The sequence below is a fragment of the Bufo bufo genome, chromosome 1 (genome assembly GCF_905171765.1).
Source record: "Bufo bufo chromosome 1, aBufBuf1.1, whole genome shotgun sequence".
Lineage (NCBI taxonomy): Eukaryota > Metazoa > Chordata > Amphibia > Anura > Bufonidae > Bufo > Bufo bufo.
In genome coordinates this window covers 408,151,750-408,169,852 of record NC_053389.1, presented here as the reverse complement: position 1 = coordinate 408,169,852, position 18,103 = coordinate 408,151,750, and the positions used below count along the sequence as shown (strand labels likewise).

Genomic DNA, 18,103 nt, shown 5'->3' with positions numbered 1-18,103 from the left:
TCACCGGCACTGATGGGCGGGGTTTAGCGATGCCCTAGCCTGTAAAACGGCTAGGGCAGCGCTAAAGCCCGCCCATCAGAGCCGGTGGTGATGTCACCGAACACACTGCTGGGCGGAAGCCTCGGCCCGGCAGTGTGTTATTGTAAATAAAAGAGCCCTTGCCCTGCGTGATCCATTGCAAGGCAAGGGACGGCATCAGAGCATGAAATTCTCCGATGCTAACATCAGGGGGGCTGCCTGGGTGAAATTATGGGTATGTCTGGGTTCAGCTCTGAACCCGGACAACCCCTTTAAGTTAAAAGGGCACCTGATGTAAGGACTGTTGTACTGTATCTTACAGAAGAATATTTACTGCTGTACATTGCTTTGTTTGTCCCTGGTACCGGAATATTGTTTCTAGACACTGATCACATACAGTATACAGGTTGAAGAGATGTTGAAGTTGTGTGCTGGTTACTCCTTTCATGTTATTTGTTGTATCATACTGCTATTCAGTAAAGAATTACATTTAACATTGAAACACTGCAGTCTTCATCTTGTATTAACAAAGACTCCATGTATCCCTATCCTTACTCCTATAGTGTTTCCAGTACATAGCTGAAAGGGACGAACGTTTGAATCATATTTGGGCACATTTCTAAAATCTGACAGGTTTTTTTTCCCGTTTTTTTTTAGGTAGGCCTCTCCATAATTGTTTTACTTGTTCATTTCATCATTTCATTGGTGGCCATTTTCAGTCTGGAGGTGAAGCTTAATTTTTTGCAGCCATAAACCTCATTTTTAAAGTGCATGCAATAATTTTTACTCCTACAAAGCCAGCCAGCGTCAAGTCAGAGAACCCATACACTGACCATAATTTTTCCAAATTAAATGTACCTACAGTACTTTACTTGACAATGTAAGGCAAACCAGGCTCTCATATTTTAGATACAAAGTAGTAATCTGACTCAATGAACTATAAGGCTACATTCACACGAATGGGAAAAATGGCCGTGTGATGGCAGTTTGAGGAGCAGCCGTCATATGCCCATTTTTAAAACCAACTGAAGTCATTCACATGGCCATTTTGTAACGGCTAGTAAACAGCAGCCATCAAAAAATAGGACATGTCCTATTTTTTGCCTTTTTCACATCCAGATGGACCCCACTGAAAGCATGGGATTGTTTTTAACAGCCGTTTAGATAAGAGAGCACCCGTTAAAAATTGGTGCAAAGGGCCTTTCATGGGTGTGCAGAACAGGACCTGTGCTTCCAGAGTGATTACGTATCGCAGGTCCTGCTTAGAGATGAGCAAAGTTTAAAAAAATTTGAATTGGCAACTTCGCTAAATTGGATTTGTTATGAATTAATTTGTCATGAATCGCTATAAATCGGTTATACCCATGCCACTCTGCTTTAGGGTAAGGCCACGTGGAGCGGCCGTGCTACGGTGAAGAACCGCACCACCAATTAGCCCGCAGCTGCCTTTCATTTAATAATGAAGACCGCACTTCATTTTTAATGGCTGCACGGCACCTTTAAACAGGGGCTATTGCTAGTATGGGTTTTGGCTGGTTAGGCAGGGGGACAATATGCATATTATTTCTGTGCTGGCCTGCAATCTCCTGCAGGTTATGTGACAGTAAACACAGAATACAGTATTAATCAGTGGTATACCCACTTCTCCAACCCCAGTGCTCTCCTGCCCTACAGGTGGGAGCCCTTCTTCTGCCATCTGCTTTTCCTCTTTTTCCACATCATCTAATATTGATGAGAATGTCATCAGGAACATCCAGCTCCTCCTCTCTCTGCATTTTTCGGACTTTTCTAGGACATGGAGACTGAAGGATGATTTGGAAGAAGTAAAGCCAGGAAAAGATGAGGATGGTCATCATTAGGACCAGGTCCCCCTAAGGGGTGCAGACTGGATGATATTGGGGGCACAGGAATAATAAAGGTTTCCATCTTACTGGTATTGAATTACATATCTTAGTTTACGCCTGATGTAGGAATAGGTTAATGTAGGAATAAGTAAATAAACCTGACGCAGAATAAGTCTCCCTGCACTCTCCCTTGACTCTCCCTCTCCAATATACTTTTATTAATCATTTCTAGCACATGAGCGCTTCCCACATCTCTCCCTATGCTCAGCTCACAGGACAATGGCGGAAACCACGTGGGATGAGGGTTTTATTGGGCTGTGACATCACAGGGGATGGCTATCTTTGGATTGGCTGACTACACGCATTATGGGTGATCTCATATTCCTGGGCTTCTATTTCACTTTGTAACAAGTGCAGGCGCCATTATAGGAGAAAGTGATTTGTTAACACGAAGAGCAAGGGAATTCAGATTTGTTGCGACAAAATGCACTAATGAATGCGTCGCTTCACTCAACACTAATCCTGCTGCCTCAAGTGAAGGGACACTCACTCTTCACAGGATAAAGCACGAAACCACCTGCCTTCACAGCGTGATGACATTATCACACTGGGTGTGCAGGTTCTGCTCTGTGCATCCCTGCACATTCAAGTGGATGAGGTGAGTATTTTTTTTATTTTTTTAGACAGGCAAAATCAGGGCCAAAGGGGGTGGCCCCAGCAATAATACTGGGGCCACTAATGGTGGCATTATTAATACTGGGGGCCACTAATGGAGACTAAATAATACTAGAAGGCACTAAGAGGGCATTAATCATACTAGGGGCACTATGGGAACATTATGTATACAAAATGCATTGCTGGGGTTGGGATAAAAAAAAAAAAACTATTGCATTAATCCACTATTAACGGTAGTTAAAAATAGATGCACAATGATTGTAAACACCAACAGATTGCCAGAAAACAGGGCAAAATTTGTTTAAAAATTACAGAGACAGTGTGTCCATTTTGCATGGCCATATTTTTCGTGTGAATGTAGCCAAAGTGCAAAGTTCTTGAGACAGCCTATATGGGTATGTCTGTATTGAACCAGTACTCACAGCAAGAAACTTTTTCCAGCAGGGTCAACTCATTTAAAGAGGCATGAATGAAGAATCCATTCTTGAGAATTCTTGTAAACACACATAATTCACAAAAACAGCAGATAAAAAGATGATTCTTTGCTAGAAGGATCCCAGAATACTATAATGAACTAGAACAGGTAGCGACTGATGATATCAGAGCTAGACTACAGGAAGACAGCAGGGACAAACTACAAAAAGGCAAGCTACATGCAATACAGCAATGTGACTAGGGTTGCCACCCGGCCGGTATCTCACTGGCAAGGCCAGTAATTTAGTGGCCCTGCCGATGCTGGTAATTTTTTTTAACATTGCCGGTATTTTCCTGTGCCGACTGCTACTAATGTGCGCTTCCATTGTGGAGCGCTCATTAGTGCAGCCTTTACCCAACTGCCGGTGTTAAAAAAATAAAAAATAAAGATCACTCGCCTCCTCCATTTGCTCGCGCTGCTGACTGGATGTGCAGGACATCAGCGCCGTCACGCTGGAGCGCAGGTCCTGTCCTGAGCTTCCAGTCAGCAGGGGGCGTTCAAATGGAGAGCAAATGGAGGAGGTGAGTGCTTTTTTTTTTGTTTTGCAGAAGCAAACTAGGGGCACTAATGGGGGCATTATTCTAACTGGGGGCACTAATGGGGGCATTATTCTAACTAGGGGCACTAATGGGGGCATTATTCTAACTGGGGGCACTAATGGGGGGCATTATTCTAACTGGGGGCACTAATGGGGGCATTATTCTTCATTAGGCACAAATGGGGGCATTAATCTTCCTGGTAGGCACTAATGGGGGCATTATTCTTCCTGGGGGCACAAATGGGGGGCATTATTATTTCTTGGGGCACTAATGGGGGCATTCTTCTTCTTGGGAGCACAAATGGGGGCAATATTATTCCTGGGGGGCACTAATGGGGCCATTACTCTAACTAGGGGGCACTAATCGGGGCATTAACTCTGGGGTGCATTAATAGGGGCATTAATATTACTGGGGGCACTAATATGGACAGTATTAATTTTGGGGGCATTACTATTACTGGGGGAACTAATGAGGGCTTTATTAATTCTGTGCGGCACTAATGGGGGCATTAATATTACTGGAGGCCCTAATGTGGACAGTATTAATTCTGGGGAGCGCTAATGGGGGTATTACTATTACTAGGGGCACTAATGGGGCATTATTAATTCTGGGAGGCACTAATGGGGGCATTATTATTACTAGGGGCACTAATGTGGACAGTATTAATTCTGGGGGGTGCTAATGGAGGCATTAATATTACTGGGGGCACTAATGAGGGCATTTTGAATTCTGGGGGCACTTATGGGGGCATTAATATTATTGAGAGCCACAGTATGATAGCGACTTAACACCCCGTGTTGAGCCATGCCCCTACAACCACGCCCCCTTAGGGGTGTGGCTTAACTTGGCCGGTATTTTTTGTTGGGAAAGGTGGCAACCCTAAATGTGACAGTAAATTAAAAGCGTAGGTCATGGGCTATGACCACAGAGAAGTAGGGGACAATGGCGATGATCAAGTGGCGAACTATCAACATGACTTTATAATATGATTATTTAACATGGTTATCCTGGAAAAGATAATGATGACCTATCCTGAGATCATCACTCACTCACTACATTATATTGTACAGTGGCTGTGCTTGGTATTGCAGCTCAGCCTCATTCACTTGAATAGGGTTGAGTTGCAACTAGGCCATGTGACAGATGTACAGTGACGTCACTGGCCTAGGAAGAGGCTGTGGCGGTCATGGAGCAGCTGGCCTCTTCTAACAGCTGATCTGATGGGGTCCCAGGAGTTGGATCTTCGCAGATCTCATATTGATGACCTATCCTGAGAATAGGTCATCAATATCTTTTCCACGATGAAAGATGAATTAAATCAATGTACCGTATGAATTTGGCTACTACTGGGAAATATTGGTATAGGTAGGCTTGCAACGCATATGAAGGTGCTGTAAGAATGTATTAAAGGGGTTGTCTGACTTGCAAAAAATAAGTGACAGCCAGGAAACTGTTTACAAAAAGAAAAAAAAAATTTGCCGTTTGAAAGCCTTTTCATTCCAGCACTGAGCCTTTGCAGTCACTTGCCACTCGTGCACACGCCACAGCTGAGGCCAGTGATTGACTGCAGAGGTCACATGATCATGGATGGGAAATCATCATTTCTGGTCCATTGGGGATGGAAAACATCTGGGACAGGGTGTTTGGCACTGGAACAGATGATTTGTCAAAAGGTGTTTTTATCTTCTTTTTTTTTACTTTTCCTGACTGTCACTCATTTTTGGAGATCAGGCAACCCCTTTAAATCAACTGTCACTAACTTAAAGCATGACATGACATTAACATCTGTAAAAAACCATCAGCCTGGAATTGACCGATATGGATTAATCTCCATGTCATTTACAAAGAAACAATTCATTTGTGTAACATCAGCTTTTCCATGAATGATTTTAGCAGGCAACCAAGTATACAACAGTGCCGATAGACTTCTCATGGTTACTAACGATTTCTATTACAGAGCGCTTCTCTGTTCAGGATTATTTTATTTTTCTTGTCTTTTTTGTCAGCCTCTGACAGCCTCCGTGCACTTCTTTGCAGGCTCTATTTGTATGCAGATGTGTTTGAAGATATTCTTATTGTCCCCTAAAAGCATGTTTCTGACACAGAATGCCTCTTCACATTTGCACTCTGATGAAACATGGCAAGATTTATGTTTTTTTAGTCTACCACATAGCAGGTTATAGGCATTTGGTTTTGGCAGCTGGACCTTAGCAATATAAGAAGAAGCAGACAATGATCTAAAGTTTATGATGGGATACTATCCCATCCCAAAATCTACAGTTGGAGAAATCAATCCTTCTGTTTTCCTCAGAGATATGCAATTACACCTCCCTCCACTATATCCTCTACTGTCCATTTCTGTCAGTAACACCTCACTTCTCTATATCCTCTACTGTCCATTCTGTCAGTAACACCTCACTTCTCTATATCCTCTACTGTCCATTTCTGTCAGTAACACCTCACTTCTCTATATCCTCTACTGTCCATTTCTGTCAGTAACACCTCACTTCTCTATATCCTCTACTGTCCATTTCTGTCAGTAACTCATCACTCCTCTGTATCCCCTACTGTCCATTTCTGTCAGTAACACCTCGCTAATGTATATCCTCTACTGTCCATTTCTGTCAGTAACACCTCACTTCTCTATATCCTCTACTGTCCATTTCTGTCAGTAGCTCATCACTCCTCTGTATCCCCTACTGTCCATTTCTGTCAGTAGCACCTCACTTCTCTATATCCTCTACTGTCCATTTCTGTCAGTAACACCTCACTTCTCTATATCCTCTACTGTCCATTTCTGTCAGTAACACCTCACTTCTCTATATCCTCTACTGTCCATTTCTGTCAGTAACACCTCACTTCTCTATATCCTCTACTGTCCATTTCTGTCAGTAACACCTCACTTCTCTATATCCTCTACTGTCCATTTCTGTCAGTAACACCTCACTTCTCTATATCCTCTACTGTCCATTTCTGTCAGTAACACCTCACTTCTCTATATCCTCTACTGTCCATTTCTGTCAGTAGCTCATCACTCCTCTGTATCCCCTACTGTCCATTTCTGTCAGTAACACATCACTTCTCTATATCCTCTACTGTCCATTTCTGTCAGTAGCACCTCACTTCTCTATATCCTCTACTGTCCATTTCTGTCAGTAACACCTCACTTCTCTATATCCTCTACTGTCCATTTCTGTCAGTAACTCCTCACTTCTCTATATCCTCTATTGTCCATTTCTGTCAGTAACACCTCACTTCTCTATATCCTCTACTGTCCATTTCTGTCAGTAACACCTCACTTCTCTATATCCTCTACTGTCCATTTCTGTCAGTAACACCTCACTTCTCTATATCCTCTACTGTCCATTTCTGTCAGTAACACCTCACTTCTCTATATCCTCTACTGTCCATTTCTGTCAGTAACACCTCACTTCTCTATATCCTCTACTGTCCATTTCTGTCAGTAGCTCATCACTCCTCTGTATCCCCTACTGTCCATTTCTGTCAGTAGCACCTCACTTCTCTATATCCTCTACTGTCTATTTCTGTCAGTAACACCTCACTTCTCTATATCCTCTACTGTCCATTTCTGTCAGTAACACCTCACTTCTCTATATCCTCTACTGTCCATTTCTGTCAGTAGCTCATCACTCCTCTGTATCCCCTACTGTCCATTTCTGTCAGTAACACCTCACTTCTCTATATCCTCTACTGTCCATTTCTGTCAGTAACACCTCACTTCTCTATATCCTCTACTGTCCATTTCTGTCAGTAACACCTCACTTCTCTATATCCTCTACTGTCCATTTCTGTCAGTAACACTTCGCTAATGTATATCCTCTACTATTCATTTCTGTCAGTGATATTTCACTCCACAATATCCTCTACTGTCCATTTCTCTCAGTAACACCTCTCTAATGTATATCCTCTACTGTTCATTTCTGTACAGTGATATCTCACTCCTCTGTATCCTCTACCCTCTAATGTCTATTTCTGTCAGCAACACTTCACTCCACTATATCCTCTACTGTCCATTTCTGTCAGTAAGATCTCACTTCTGTATATCCCCTACTATCCACTTCTGTCAGTAACATCTCAATCCTCTATATCCCCTACTGTGTATTTCTGTCAGTAACACCTCACTCCACTATATGCCCTACTGTCCATTTCTATTAGTAACACCTCACTCCACTATATGCCCTACTGTCCACTTCTGTCAGTAATACCTCACTCCTCTATATTCCCTACTGTCCATTTATGTCAGTAACACCTCAATCCTCTATTTCCATTACTGTCCATTTCTGTCTTTACTGTGTTAAAAGGATTATCCAATGACTAGGGTAAAGAATTAAAAACCAGACATCATACTACATGACAATCTCTTTCTAACAAAGCTTTAACCACCTCAAATGGATCCAGAGATCTCCCCATGTATTAATCTGCTAGATTTATATCAGGCTGGCATCTCAAGGGGAGTGTCTTTTCTGCTGCAGCTCAGGGGGTGTGCCCATTCTGCTACAGCTAAGGGGGTGTGCCCATTCTGCTACAGCTAAGGGTGTGTGTCCATTCTGCTACAGCTAAGGGGGTGTGCCCATTCTGCTACAGCTAAGGGGGTGTGCCCATTCTGCTACAGCTAAGGGGGTGTGTCCATTCTGCTACAGCTAAGGGGGTGTGCCCATTCTGCTACAGCTAAGGGGGTGTGTTCATTCTGCTACAGCTAAGGGGGTGTGCCCGTTCTGCTGCAGCTTTCTTCCTATTCCAACTCAAGAGGCAGTTCAAAGATGAAACTGAGCATGTACGGCCATCTCAGTGAACCAGACAAAGAAATAAGAAAAAACAAAAAGCAGGTGGCACAATACACATACATTTTATTGAATAACTCAGTGGCTATGCAAAACTTTTATTATACGGTATTACAAAAGTTTTCAGACCTAAGTGCTGGTTTGAATACTGTAGAATATTTATCATGAGACAACCCCTTTTAAGCTATTCTTAAATTAGAATGCTTGTTCATCAGACAGATATGTCTCTTGACTCTTCCATACATATAAATGCTCACCCAAAAATGCATGTTTTATGAACAAGGTAGGAGGGAAACCTGCTTCCTGGACCCTCTGGCAGTGGCTCATCTCCCAGGGATCAAAAGGATAACAGAAGTTGAAATCCAACAGACTGACCCTTATTTTCCCTCACATCTGCCAGAGGGGAGGCTCTCAAACACATTAGATGGTCAGCCCGTGCTACCAATATTACTAGGTTCAGCCAACATTTGTCTACTGTTTGTGGCCACGTTGAAGGGAGTCTGTCAGTTATGACTATGTTAAACTTTTGACAACACTAGGTACCTTCTGTGGAGGTATTCTAACAGATTATGCTCTTGCAACGGACCAGGGCAGGATTTTACTGTGAGGTTCTATCTTTATCTAACTGCTTCACAGCCCCTTCCCTCTGCTGAGTGACAGCTGTAGCATCCAACCCCCAGACCACTACAGCTGGTGGTTGGATTAAGGGAGGGGCTGTCAATCAGCCTAATGCAATCACAGTGAAGCTCCACCTCCAGGGCACCTACAGTAGCACAACTAGGAAGAATCAAAGATCAAATGCAAACTACTCTTGATAATAAAAGGTTCACATAGGGTATGCTTGTATTTTTCTCCCTAGCTCCTATCTTGTGCTGTCAGTGGTTTAGCATTGTCAAAAGTGCTGACAGATTCCCTTTAAGTGTTCTGTAGGCTAAAGTATACAGAAAACTGTAAACTATTCTGAATGTCAGTTAACACACAAAGAAAATGTATGAAAATAAGAAAATAGACTCACCGGTGAATGATATTTTTTCTCTGTAAGTAGTCAAGTGCCATAGCTATTTCACAAATGAAGAGCTTTACAGAGGCCTCAGTGAAACGGACATTTTGCTGTAGATGGTATCTAAGGTCACCACCAAGGAGTAGATCCACAACCATAAACATATCCTCTTCGTCTTGAAATGAATACCTAGAATATAAGTGCAAAAAGTATTCACTATGTGGATTAATTAACAGAAATGATAAAACAAGAAGATACATGACATCCACCTATCCCCAATGTGCTTGTTATGTACACTGCCTCACAAAATTATTCACCACCTTGGTGTTTTTCCTGTTTTGTTGCATTAAAGCCTGGAATTAAAATGAGTTTTAATTTAGATTTTTTGCGGTGGGTCTAAAAAATAATCAAGTGGAATAAAAACAATTCCTTGTTCAAATTAAATATAAATACATAAATAATAAAAAAAACTGAAAAGTTGTGGGTGCATATGTGTTCACCACCTAAAAAAGTCTTGACAATCCAATTACCTTCAGAAGTCACATATACTTAGTTGATTAGGATCTTCCAGTATCACAGGATCTGTCACATGATAGGAGTATAAATACATCTGTTCTGAAAGGTCTGCAACACTACAACTATGTGAAGACCAATGAGCTCTCCAAACAGGTCAGAGACAAATTTGTGAAGAAGTATAGAGCAGTATAGGTTTAGGATGCAAAAAAAAAAAAAATATCCCAAACTTTGAACATCCCACGAAGCACTCTAATCACTGGAGAATTATGTACAAAATAACTTTTAATTGATCATTTAAAATACACTGCTCAAAAAAATAAAGGGAACACAAAAATAACACATCCTAGATCTGAGTTAATTAAATATTCTTCTGAAATACTTTGTTCTTTACATAGTTGAATGTGCTGACAACAAAATCACACAAAAAAATATGGAAATCAAATTTTTCAACCCATGGAGGTCTGAATTTGGAGTCACCCTCAAAATTAAAGTGGAAAAACACACTACAGGCTGATGCAACTTTGATGTAATGTCCTTAAAACAAGTCAAAATGAGGCTCAGTAGTGTGTGTGGCCTCCACGTGCCTGTATGACCTTCCTACAACGCCTGTGCATGCTCCTGATGAGGTGGCAGACAGTCTCCTGAGGGATCTCCTCCCAGACCTGGACTAAAGCATCTGTCAACTCCTGGACAGTCTGTGGTGCAACGTGACGTTGGTGGATAGAGCGAGACATGATGTCCCAGATGTGCTCAATTGGATTCAGGTCTGGGGAACGGGCGGGCCAGTCCATAGCATCAATGCCTTCGTCTTGCAGGAACTGCTGACACACTCCAGCCACATGAGGTCTAGCATTGTCTTGCATTAGGAGGAACCCAGGGCCAACCGCACCAGCATATGGTCTCACAAGGGGTCTGAGGATCATATCTCGGTACCTAATGGCAGTCAGGCTACCTCTGGCGAGCACATGGAGGGCTGTGCGGCCCTCCAAAGAAATGCCACCCCACACCATTACTGACCCAATGCCAAACCGGTCATGCTGGAGGATGTTGCAGGCAGCAGAACGTTCTCCGCGGTGTCTCCAGACTCTGTCACGTCTGTCACATGTGCTCAGTGTGAACCTGCTTTCAGCTGTGAAGAGCACAGGGCGCCAGTGGCGAATTTGCCAATCTTGGTGTTCTCTGGCAAATGCCAAACGTCCTGCACGGTGTTGGGCTGTAAGCACAACCCCCACCTGTGGACGTCGGGCCCTCATATCACCCTCATGGAGTCTGTTTCTGACCGTTTGAGCAGACACATGCACATTTGTGGCCTGCTGGAAGTCATTTTGCAGGGCTCTGGCAGTGCTCCTCCTGTTCCTCCTTGCACAAAGGCAGAGGTATCAGTCCTGCTGCTGGGTTGTTGCCCTCCTACGGCCTCCTCCACGTCTCCTGATTTACTGGCCTGTCTCCTGGTAGCGCCTCCATGCTCTGGACACTACGCTGACAGACACAGCAAACCTTCTTGCCACAGCTCGCATTGATGTGCCATCCTGGATAAGCTGCACTACCTGAGCCACTTGTGTGGGTTGTAGACGCCGTCTCATGCTACCACTAGAATGAAAGCACCGCCAGCATTCAAAAGTGACTAAAACATCAGCCAGGAAGCATAGGAACTGAGAAGTGGTCTGGCAATTAGCAAGACACCCCCAATAAAGGAGTGGTTTTACAGGTGCTGACCTGTAAAACCACTCCTTTATTGGGGGTGTCTTGCTAATTGCCTATAATTTCCACCTGTTGTCTATCCCATTTGCACAACAGCATGTGAAATTGATTGTCACTCAATGTTGCTTCCTAAGTGGACAGTTTGATTTCACAGAAGTGTGATTGACTTGGAGTTACATTGTGTTGTTTAAGTGTCCCCTTTATGTTTTTCAGCAGTGTATTTACCCACTAAAAATATAACATGTAGAAAAATATATATACTGTATAGGGCAGGAAGTAAATAGGTTGCCACTATTGTGGTCGCTCCCGCTTTCTGGGTGACAGTGATCAGATTCGGTCCTCCAATTTCAGGTCTACAAAGCAGCCAATCAACAAGCGTCATACTACTTGCCCCAAGAGGCCATCACAGCCATGCCTACTATTGGCATGGCTGTGATTGGCCAGTGCAGCATGTGACCCAGCCTCTATTTAAGCTGGAGTCACGTAGCGCCGCACATCACTCTGCTCTGATCAGTGTAGGGATAGGATGCAGCTGCTGCTGTTAGGGCCAGATTAGGCAGTGATTTACTTACTGAAGTGATCGATGTACAGTTGTGTATCATTCAACCTCTGCTATTTAATTGCTCACTGTTTTAAGGCTGCCCAGAGCGTTTTTCAGTCACTTTTTTCTGGGGTGATCGGCGGCCACCAAGTCCATTTTTAACCATCAATAGTGTGTTTTTTCTTTTGCTATATCCTACATCAGGGGCTTGGCTGTGCTAGCTATTTTATTGAGGGGTAAAATACAATTGCCAAAATAGCAGTACCCTAAATCTGGTGTTTCAGCTGTGGCTAGCCAATTGTAATACTGTCTGCTGTCTGGCAAAGCACAGTTTTTGTTCTGGGTTGAATACAATTCCCAACTTAGCAATTCCCGAAATAATTGTTTTCTGCTGTATCAGGCCAAGTTTACATCTATCCATAAAAGGGTATATTAGATTGAAGGTGCGGATAGGGTCATTCTCAATAACTTCAAACGCTACCATGCATCTCCAAGCCTAATTCTGTCCGTAAACGTATACCTGTCATCCAGCGCCTAAATAATAGGCCTACAATTTATATTCAGCTAAATCTGTGTTTACTGCTGTGGCTGGTAAAGTGATTTAGTGTCCGTCAAAGCACAGTTTTTGTTCTGGGTTGAAATACAATTCCCAACTTAGCAATTCCCTAAATCAGTGGTTTCTGCTGTATCAGGCCAAGTTTAAATCTATCCATAAAAGGGTATATTACATTGAAGGTGCGGATAGGGTCATTCTTAATAACTTCAAACGCTACCGTGCATCTCCAAGTCTAATTCTGTCCGTAAACGTATACCGTATTTTTCGCTGTATAAGACGCTCCGGCATATAAGACGCACCCAATTTTAAAGGAGGAAAATCTAGAAAAAAAAGATTCTGAACCAAATACTGCAGTAAAATATTTTTGATCAACTGTATAAAGTTAACAGCAGTTTAAGAACAATTTTATGTCAACCATGTAACATATTAAGAACTATCTTTACTCTCATTAACAGTCAGAAAAGTCAGTAAACAGTGAAAGTAACAAAAATAAGGCTGTAATGTTTTTATTCGAACCCCAAGAATTCCTCTTCTTCGCTGCTATCAGAAATGTGGAAGGACAGATCCACGCAGTCATTGTCATCACTTTCTTCCTCACTGATGTCAAATAAGACGTCGTCTTCTATTCCATCCAAGGCATTACTAATGCCACACTTCTTGAAGGATTTTACAACAATGTCCTCCTTCACGGAGTCCCATGACCTTTTAACCCATTCACACACTTGTGTGATAGTGGGCCTCTTCATCCGCCCAGTAGGCGTAAGATCATGGTTCCCAGCTGACATCCAGGTGTTCCACTCCTCTCGCATCAGAACTTTGAACGGTTTGTTAATGGAAACGTCCAGAGGTTGCAGCTGGCTGGTAAGACCACCAGGAATCACAGCTATTTGGGTCTTAACTTCCTTAAAGTTCTTTTTAGTAGTTTCTGTAATGTGCACTCTGAACTGGTCAAGCACCAACAAGGAAGATTTCTTCATAAGCCCGCCAGGACGTTTGGACCACACTTTGTCAATCCACAGCCTCATGCCATTTTCGTCCATCCACCCTTTATCCTGAACGTGCACGACGACTCCCTGTGGAATTTCTTTTGGTAATATTTTCCTTTTAAAGATCAACATCGGAGGCAGTTTGGTACCATCTGCACAGCAGGACAGCACAACTGTGTAGTGGGTTTTCTCATGCCCTGAGGTTTTTACGGTTATGGTTTTGGCTCCTTTGTTATCTACGGTTCTGTTAGATGGCACATCAAACGTTAGCGGGACTTCATCCATGTTCCCAATCTGGCTAATTTCAAAGTTATTCTTCTTCCTCGCATCAATAACAAACTTATGAAAAGACAGAATCTTTGATTCATATTCCTTTGGCATTTTTTTGTGCAATCCGGGTTTTGGTGCGCATAGAAAGGCCAGATCTCTTCATAAATCTAAAGCACCACGATGGTGATCCGGTGAAATCCTGAATGCCTTTCTCCACAGCAATGCGTTTGGCCTCATAGATTATCATTTTTGTTGAGACAGAAAGTCCATTTTGCCGGTGACGGGTGATCCACTCCTTCACTTCTACCTCTAACTCTGGCCACTTTGCAGTTGGTCCACGTAAGGTGTGCTTGCTTTTATCCAACTTTTGGAGCTGATCCTCCTGTTTCCTCCACTCTCTTATCATTTTCTCAGTTGGAGGTGGCCCGAAGTGTCTCTCCGCTGCTCTGTTTCCATGCTCCTTAGCAAATTTGATTACTTCCAGCTTGAAAGCAACTTTATATGCCAGTCTCTTCTGCTTAGACATCTTGAAAAGGATAACGGTACCGTAATTTTCTACAAGAAATCAAGAAATTACCAATATGTTCTTCATTTCCCCTCCCCCCTTATATTTAATCTGGTGCTTTCTTAACCAGCCATATTTCATCTGGTGCTCTCTAACCCCCATATTTCATCTGGTGGTCTCATACCCCCCATATTTCATCTGGTGGTCTTGTACCCCCTCATATTTCATCTGGTGCTCTCTAACCCCCCATATTGCATCTGGTGGTCTCATACCCCCTCATATGCCATCTACGGTAGTTTGAGTGAATGTTGCTGGAGAGAATGTTGTGGGATAGTCTGCAGCCTTGGTTTACAGACTGTTACACTGACCATGCAGGAGTCATGGGAACAGCTATTCATCACACTGACAACATATGGGGAGACGGCCAATGGCAAATTTATCATCATATGGGGGCACAGGAACAGCCATACTGCAACTTTTGTAATCAGCCTATACTTGGCTTTAAATGTTCATTATGCTCTAAGCTCTCTTAGACCCTAGGTGTGTGTGGGTGTGTATGCACATTTTACATTTCATTTACCCTGTAGTTGGTCCGCCTGAACACTTTCTCTCCATACACCATACACGCTGCCTGGCAACAGTATGATGTAGGGAGGGGGGTGTGTCTTCTCCCCGTGATTCGGGGGCGGAGCTTGTGGAGCCATTCTTCTGCCCATCAATCATGGGCATCCAATAGAGTAGTAGGCGAAGTGGGGGCGGAGCAGGAGCAGCAGTATGAGGTAGGGAGGGCGGTGTCTTCTCCCCGGGATTCGGGGGGCGGAGCTTTGGCGGATCAATTCTTCTGCCCATCAATCACGGGCATCAAATCAAGTAGGAGCGGGGCGGAGCAGAGCACGGACAGCACACAGTAAACCTTGGCCGGAGGAGGCGGAACTTATGGAGCAGGAGGGGCAGACGTGCAGACATTTCAGGGCAGCGGGAGATATGCCCAGTGCCCGGGAGATATGCCCAGAAGCGGATTGTGCCCACACTGCCCAGCAAGGAGTGAGACTGCCTGGGGAGACATGAGGAGGCACAGCCCGCACTGATGGAGGGAAAGGTAAGCCGCTCAGCAGAGCGTTGACATGGTGCCCGGGCAGCACGTGGTTAGACTGTCGGGAGGGGGGGACAAGGCGCGCTTTAGATGGAAGAGGGAAGCCCGAACACACACAGCCTGGCCGTGCAGGGAGAGGGAGAGAAGTCTCCACAGCCCACAGTACATGCCACAAATCCAGCCTGCAGCACACACAGCATAAAAAGAGGACTGCGAGCAAGCACCACACAAAGTTAGGGGCAGTTTTAATGCAAGCAAAATGTGTATTCGTCGTATAAGACGCACCAACTTTTCCCCCCCAGTTTTGGGGAAGAAAAAGTGCGTCTTATACGGCGAAAAATACCTGTCATCCAGCGCCTAAATACTAGGCCTACAATTTATATTCAGCTAAATCTGTGGTTACTGCTGTGCCTGTATTAGTGTAATATGGTACCTAAGTAGATAGCCAGACAGTGTTAGGTGCCTGTAAAAAAAGGCGTGAATTTGAATTCAATACATTGGGCTAAATAATTTTTTTCTTATTGTGGTGAATGGTAACAATGAGGAAAACATCTAGTAAGGGACGCGGACGCGGACATGGTCGTGGTGGTGTTAGTGGACCCTCTGGTGCTGGGAGAGGACGTGGCCGTTCTGCCACAGCCACACGTCCTAGTGTACCAACTACCTCAGGTCCCAGTAGATGCCAGAATTTACAGCGATATTTGGTGGGGCCCAATGCCATTCTAAGGATGGTAAGGCCTGAGCAGGTACAGGCATTAGTCAATTGGGTGGCCGACAGTGGATCCAGCACGTTCACATTATCTCCCACCCAGTCTTCTGCAGAAAGCGCACAGATGGCGCCTGAAAACCAAGCCCATCAATCTGTCACATCACCCCCATGCATATCAGGGAAACTGTCTGAGCCTCAACTTATGCAGCAGTCTCTTATGCTGTTTGAAGACTCTGCTGGCAGGGTTTCCCAAGGGCATCCACCTAGCCCTTCCCCAGCGGTGGAAGACATAGAATGCACTGACGCACAACCACTTATGTTTCCTGATGATGAGGACATGGGAATACCACATCAGCACGTCTCTGATGATGAAACACAGGTGCCAACTGCTGCGTCTTTCTGCAGTGTGCAGACTGAACAGGAGGTCAGGGAGGAAGACTGGGTGGAAGACGATGCAGGGGACGATGAGGTCCTAGACCCCACATGGAATGAAGGTCGTGCCACTAACTTTCAGAGTTCGGAGGAATAGGCAGTGGTGAGACCGAGCCAACAGCGTAGCAAAAGAGGGAGCAGTGGGCAAAAGCCGAACACCGCCGCCAAGAGAGTCCACCTGCTACTGGCCACCGCCATCTGGGACCGAGCACCCCAAAGGCAGCTTCAAGGAGTTCCCTGGCGTGGCAGTTCTTCAAACAATGTGCTGACGACAAGACCCGAGTGGTTTGCACGCTGTGCCATCAGAGCCTGAAGCGAGGCATTAACGTTCTGAACCTTAGCACAACCTCCATGACCAGGCATCTGCATGCAAAGCATGAACTGCAGTGGAGTAAACACCCTAAAAACAAGGAACTCACTCAGGCTCCCCCTGCTACCTTTTCTGCTGCTGCCTCGGCCTCTTCCTCCGCCTCTGGAGGGACGTTGGCACCTGCCGCCCAGCAAACAGAGGATGTAGCACCAACACCACCACCTCCGTCACCAAGCATCTCAACCATGTCACACGGCAGCGTTCAGCTCTCCATCTCACAAACATTTGAGAGAAAGCGTAAATTCCCACCTAGCCACCCTCGATCCCTGGCCCTGAATGCCAGCATTTCTAAACTACTGGCCTATGAAATGCTGTCATTCAGGCTGGTGGACACAGACAGCTTCAAACAGCTCATGTCGCTTGCTGTCCCACAGTATGTTGTTCCCAGCCGCCACTACTTCTCCAAGAGAGCCGTGCCTTCCCTGCACAACTTAGTATCCGATAAAATCAAGTGTGCACTGCGCACCGCCATCTGTGGCAAGGTCCACCTAACCACAGATACGTGGACCAGTAAGCACGGCCAGGGACGCTATATCTCCCTAACTGCACACTGGGTAAATGTAGTGGCGGCTGGGCCCCAGGCGGAGAGCTGTTTGGCGCACGTCCTTCCGCCGCCAAGGATCGCAGGGCAACATTCTTTGCCTCCTGTAGCCTCCTCCTCCTACTCGGCTTCCTCCTCCTCTTCTTCCACCTGCTCATCCAGTCAGCCACACACCTTCACCACCAACTTCAGCACAGCCCGGGGTAAATGTCAGCAGGCCATTCTGAAACTCATATGTTTGGGGGACAGGCCCCACACCGCGCAGGAGTTGTGCCGGGGTATTGAACAACAGACCGACGAGTGGTTGCTGCCGGTGAGCCTCAAGCCCGGCCTGGTGGTGTGCGATAATGGACGAAATCTCGTCGCAGCTCTGGGACTAGCCGGTTTGACGCTCATCCCTTGCCTGGCGCATGTGCTGAATTTGGTGGTGCAGAAGTTCATTCACAACTATCCCGACATGTCAGAGCTGCTGCATAAAGTGCGGTCCGTCTGTGCGCGCTTCCGGCGTTCACATCCTGCCGCTACTCGCC

The 18,103-nt window shown here is 44.9% G+C and overlaps 1 protein-coding gene across 1 annotated transcript in view; it reads right to left on the bottom strand.

Moving 5' to 3' along the window:
- The window catches only part of STK32A (serine/threonine kinase 32A), a 290,285-nt gene that overhangs the window by 121,754 nt on the left and 150,428 nt on the right, over positions 1 to 18,103 (bottom strand). The window contains exon 5 of the mRNA XM_040406255.1: positions 9,369 to 9,542. Within this exon, the coding sequence (XP_040262189.1) occupies positions 9,369 to 9,542 (174 nt within the window). The remainder of the gene's footprint in view (positions 1 to 9,368; positions 9,543 to 18,103) is intronic.